The sequence below is a fragment of the Alexandromys fortis genome, unplaced genomic scaffold, assembly GCF_014885135.2.
Source record: "Alexandromys fortis isolate MF-2015 unplaced genomic scaffold, M_Fortis_MF-2015_v1.1 scaffold_78, whole genome shotgun sequence".
Lineage (NCBI taxonomy): Eukaryota > Metazoa > Chordata > Mammalia > Rodentia > Cricetidae > Alexandromys > Alexandromys fortis.
In genome coordinates, this window is record NW_026067977.1 from 5207457 (window position 1) to 5213456 (window position 6000).

The window sequence follows — 6000 nt, forward strand, 5'->3', positions numbered from 1 at the left end:
GAAACTATCAAGTAACAATGTGGATATACCCTAGATGTACATAATTCTTTAAGAACAGAGCACAAGCCAGCAAAAAGGACATAAACAAGTCAGCGTTCATCAACTTTAGAATGTTTGTGCACCCGAGGGTATTTACCAAGAAAGTAGAAGGCCAAGAACAAGTCAAGAGACAAATACCTGAAAGTGACACACATGAAAAGGTCTAGTACTCAGAGTAAGTAAAGAAACCTTATAAAAAAGAAAAGGCAAGTGAGCTATAAATAGGCAATGGATCTGAACAGACATTTCTCCAGAGCACAGGAAAAGATGCTAGTTTAAATTACTAGTCACCAGTGAACGCAAAGCACAGCACAATGAGCTCGCACTTCACACCTATGAGAGTGGCTAGGATGAAAAACCACGCCCACAATCAAAAAACAAGTGCTGTGGAGGGCTGACAAAATCGGAAGCCTCATATATGGCTGATGAGAGTATAAGATGGTGAAGACACTTAGAAATCATTTGGCAACTCCTCAAAAAGTCAAATATACAAGTACACCATATGACCCAATAATTCTACATTTGGGTATAAATAAACTCAAGAAAATGAAATCATGCTTGAAAAATGAAGCTATGCATTTGCAGGAAAACCTGTACATTAATGTTCACATCAGCATAATTCAAAATAAAAAGGAGAAACAAATGCCTATCAAATGATTAACTGGTAAGCAAAATGATATACATAGAACATTACATATAATGTGTATGACTTATAAAAAGGAATGATAAAGCTACAGTGAAGTTGAACCTTGAAGGTTTGCTAGAGAAAGAAATCAGACAGACAAGTCATGTACTCCATGATGCCACTGAAGTGAAATTACTGACAAGTTTAAAGAGGCAAACAGTAGATGCGCGGTTGCTGAGAAATGGGAAATAATTATGGGGTTTCTTTTGGGGGCTGATAAAATGTGGAATAGTAATGGTTAGACAACCCAATACCTCCCCACACCACACCAAAAATGATCTTCCAGAACAGCACTGAACTGAACATGTTGGGATGAGTTTCATAATCTGTGTCTTTATCCTACTTAAAAGAAAAAAGAAGATATGACGACTAGATAGAGTAAGGAATTTTAAAATCTTTGGATCCTAGAAAACAGAACACAAACAAAAAATCCCTTGGTTCTGAGAACAGGCCCCAGCATAGTAATCTATAGCAAAGTATCACGTATCCCTTGCAACTGAGAAACTAATGACAATACGGTTTACTTTAAAAGACATACAATGGAAAGTGAACAAGTGAAGCATCTGAGAAGGTAAATGAGAATGGAACTTGGAGAAATGGCACAAACACAACTAAATGGAGAAGAGGAGAAACAACAGAACTAAATGGAGAAAAGGCCTCAAATGATGCCCACATCACTCCAGAGTACATTCTTGGTAGCAGTGGTAATTTAAAGTCTTAAACAGGACTTGACAAAACATTAGGAGTTCTATGTAGTAAGCAGAACCTACCAGGCACATTCAATTCCTGTACCAACTTTAAGGCTAAAGTAGTGTGGGGGAGGCAACAGAAAGGGTGGACACAGGTCCAGTCATGACTGGACTTTGACAGTTTTTGTATGGCATATGGCACTTGCCTTGTCACTTCTTTGGCAAAGCAGGCCCAGATATTAAATAACACCTTGCAAAGGGAAGATGAAAGGCTGAGGAAACACACTGTTCTAGGTGATAACCCTTTCCTGCTCAGTGAAGGGTTTGTGCAAGCAGGTGACGGGTACCAGGGAAGAGGCTGTGGAGTTTAGAGGAATGATGTGAACAGCTCCCAAGAGTCATCGCACTGCAAGGCGGCTGGTAAAGTTTACACTGGATTCAATGAGACATTTGGAAGACTTACAGATTCCATGAATGAAAATTTTAGAACAAAAGACTTTTTTTTATTTCCTGAGTAAAATAAGGGATTCTGAACATTTCTATAGTGTAAAAATATCTAGAGTTCAATAAAAATGACAGGCAATCACTGAATTGCTTTTCTCCCATTTTCCCATTTCTTCCTAGTGGTGACTAACATCATCATGTTGGCTACTTTAAGCATCTGTCCAGAAATACTTGGGCTAAAATGTCAAAGGTAGAGTTTACTCTTAAAAGAAAAAAGCGATTCAGGATAACCTTTAAGAAAAATTTACCAGCCTGACATGGTGGTGCATGTCTGTAATCCCAGGACTGGGGAGGCAGAGGCAGGCAGATCTCTGAGTTCAAGACAAGCTTGGTGTACAGAGTGAGTTCCAGGACAGCCAGGGTTGTTATACAGAGAAACCGTCTTTCAGAACAAAACAAAACAAAACAATCAGTGATAAATGTGAATCAACAATATACTAGGAGAAAGAATGGTTGTTCTCCCACCAAAGTATCCCAGAACACTCAGCTATGATCTGTGGCCAGTAGCAGTTGCACATATAAGGACAATGAGAGTAAGCAGTCAGAAAAAAATGTTACCGTCTGCTAGAATATTTATGTGGTTTTACTTTGACTGTACTTTATAAAAGTAGCAGCCTGAGATAGACGGGGAAAGCTGACGGTTATCCCCTGCAGTCTGCTCGTCTTGTACTTGCAGTCCGCTCTACTACTCAGTCCTGCTGAACGCCAGGTGTAAGGTAAAGAGCGCACACAACTCTGCAAAGCTGTGCTGAGCACTGACTTCTTTATAATTTGAGTCACAAAATAAATGTTAAGGAGAGAATGCTCATGAATAAATACTCACCACAGTACCTTAGACAGAAAGAAGACTTATATAATACCTTAAAGGTAAAACCATGAGAGTAGTCCAGTTGGAACAAAAAAGAAAGGCACCTGGGAGTGGTGGCGAGCCTAAAGTTCTGGTAGGCTGAGGCGGGGGCCACTGGAGATAAGGAGACTGAGACCAGACTTGATAACACAGCAAGATGCTATGGGGGTGGGGGTGGATTACAAACCACCTGGAAATTGACTTTAGGATCAAAGAGGAAAGATGGAACATAAATAAACAAAACTATGGGGAACCTGAATTGCTATCCATCTCCTCTTGAAAGTACTGGGGATCCAACCCAGGGTCTGTGCAAGCGTTCCACCGTTGGGCCACATTCCCAAGGTATGAAGGAATTTTATATGGAAGAACCAAGCTCTGCTTCCGAGGAGAGCACACCATGGCATGGACCTGGCATATCAACAGCAACTCCATCCAAACGCTTTCACGTCAAGACTTAAACATTAAGGAAACAAGATCTGAAAGCTATCAATTTTCACTTCTGGATGCTTCTTCAGTTCATAAATAAATGGCCACCACTCACCAACTAAATTTTTCTTGAGCAGCTGACAACTTTATAATAAACTGTCTTTTAAGATATAGAATGAAAAAGGCAAGAAATGAGACTCCAGGGCATATAAACAGCTCTCACACTCTGTACTGGTAGTATGTGGTGGCTTGAGGACAGCCCCTGTGGGCTCATGTCTGCACGGGTGGGCCCTAGTTAGTAGAACTATTTGGGCAGAACTGGAAGGCAAAGGCTTGCTGGAGCTGGTGTGGCCTTGTTTGAGGTTTTAACACCCCACACCAGGCACGCTCTTGCTATCTCTTTATCTGCAACTTTTGCATCAGGTGAAAGCTCTCAGCTCCGGCTCCAGTGCAGTGACTGCCTGCCTGCCGCTGCGCTCCATTATGTTCAGATGCAAGCCCTCAGCTTGTGCTTCCTTTTATAAGTTGCCTTGGTCATGGTGTCTGTTCACAGCAATAGAACAATAACTGAGACACACTAAGACATCAGCTTGGGGGAGGCAGGGTGGCCACTTCCTCACCTTCTTCAGCAATGACTGTCAGTGTGACAGTGACTCCGGCATCTTTGATCAGCTGAACAATATTATCATGAGACAGGTCAACAATGGACTGCCCATTCACCGCAGAGATGTGATCTCCGACTTTCAGTTTTCCACAGCGATCAGCTGGACTTCCCTCTATGACTCGGCCAATTTTATGAGGAATAACTGTGGAAAGAACCCCAAGTTTTCCAGTTATGAAGATACCTGCTAGTGATGGGCTTGTCATCATCATTATTTAAGTATCATTATCCCCTCCAAATCACTCCCCACTGACCACACACACACAGACTTTTTAATGTGGTTGTAACCATGAATATAAGCTTGTTGATGATTTCCATTTACTGGAAACCTATACTAGTTTTTCTTGAAAGCCACTGACTTTACTGACCTAAAAAGCTTTACTATGACAGTGACCATTGTAGGGTTGGGGGTGCATCAACCAGACCAGAGAGGTGAAGGTGTGACGAAAGGAAAGGGACCAGAGTGAGCAGGGAAGAAGGGGACAGGAGAGTACAAGTGTGACAATCCCAGAAGGCTGGCCTGGGGGATAGGAGTGGGGCATGATGACAGCTGGCTCTTCCTCTGCTGGGGCAGGGATGGGGATGCTCCTGGTAGGGCACCATGGGCATCCGCAGCGCTCTAAAGAGCACTTAGAATATTTCTGGTACTACTGGGCATTGGTGTTGGTTCCACAGGTGTCCTTCAGACAACCCTGTAAAAGATCTTTCATCTTTTTCTTTTTTTAGATTTATTTCTGTGTATAAATGTTTTGCCTACATGTACATATATACACTGCATGTATGCCTGATCCCCTTGGAGTTCAGAAGAGGGTGTCAGATCCCTGGGAACTAGAGTTACATATGATTGTGTGGTTGCTGGGAACTGAACCAGGATCCTTTGCAAGAAAAACAAGTGCTCTTAACCACTGAACCATCTTCACAACTGTAGCACGAATTCTAATTGTTCTTAATAATAAAATCTCAGAGTCAGCTATCAGGGGGTAAAAGCTGAGAGATCAGAGAAGCAGGGCTGCCAGCCACTAGAGCTCTTACCTCTACCAATGCTCAGAACAAAGAAGCAGTCCTGTCCTCAGACTGACATCTGCAGACTACTGTCTCAGACTGCACTGAGTTCCTGTCTCCTTCCGCCTTAGATTAATCTCTCTGCCCAGCAATATCACTCCTGTCCCTACCTCCCTAGTGCTGGCATTAAAGGCATGTGATTCCAAGTGCTGATGATCTCCAGACCATGAGAGAGCCTGTCTGAAAGGAAGTGAACTGTGTTACTGAGGCTGGCACCTCAAGTTGTCATCATGCACACATGTACAGACACATGTGCATCCTCCCAATGCACATGCAGTGGCAGAAAATCTGTCTTGAGATCTTTTTAAAATTAATGTTACATGAGAAGAGAAGGCTGAATATTTATTTATTGTTGATACTATCTGGCTCTCTTCGCACAAAACTGACTACCACACAGACAGACTTGGGGGTGCAATATGTTGTTGTCACAACTTAAGACAAGACCCCATGCACTCAGGGCATCTTGTCAAAAACAGGTATCATCCAGTGTGCAATAAGTGGCATTTGTACTAGAAAACAACTCTATATTCCCTGAGAGTTTCCTAGCCTCGGTCAATAAGGCTACCAGGCACGTGGGCTCTTCATGAATACCGACTGATAAGAACAGTGAAAGTATTTTTAGATGGCACTGTGAAATAGGCTTAATTTCTTGAGAAAAACACTCCTGACTAGTATTTCAGAATCATAGCTGCTACTTTCCTGTAGATTAGACTTTCATTTTGACTGGGAAAGTTATTGTTGGTCATGATTTATGTCCTTGACCCTGCCAGAATTATCCAATAGTAGAGGTTATCTATGAATGGGGACTTGTGTGTTGGACACAAGTGCTAAATGAAGTCAAGCTCTTAGGAGTCCATTCTCCTTACAAATGGAATTAGAGTGGTATATTATTTGTTTTAATAAGTAAACCCTAGCCGGGCGATGGTGACGCATGCCTTTAATCCCAGCACTCGGGAGGCAGAGGCAGGTGAATCTCTGTGAGTTCGAGACCAGCCTGGTCCACAGAGCAAGAACCAGGACAGGCTCCAAAGCCACAGAGAGACCCTGCCTCGAAAAACCAAAAAAAAAAAAAAAAAAAAAAAAAAAA

The 6000-nt window shown here is 42.2% G+C and overlaps 1 protein-coding gene across 2 annotated transcripts in view; it reads right to left on the reverse strand.

Moving 5' to 3' along the window:
- Magi3 (membrane associated guanylate kinase, WW and PDZ domain containing 3) overlaps positions 1–6000 on the reverse strand; it is a 206975-nt gene that overhangs the window by 14482 nt on the left and 186493 nt on the right. For both annotated transcript variants that reach the window (XM_050157476.1, XM_050157477.1), the window contains exon 16: positions 3811–3996. In XM_050157476.1, the coding sequence (XP_050013433.1) occupies positions 3811–3996 (186 nt within the window). The remainder of the gene's footprint in view (positions 1–3810; positions 3997–6000) is intronic.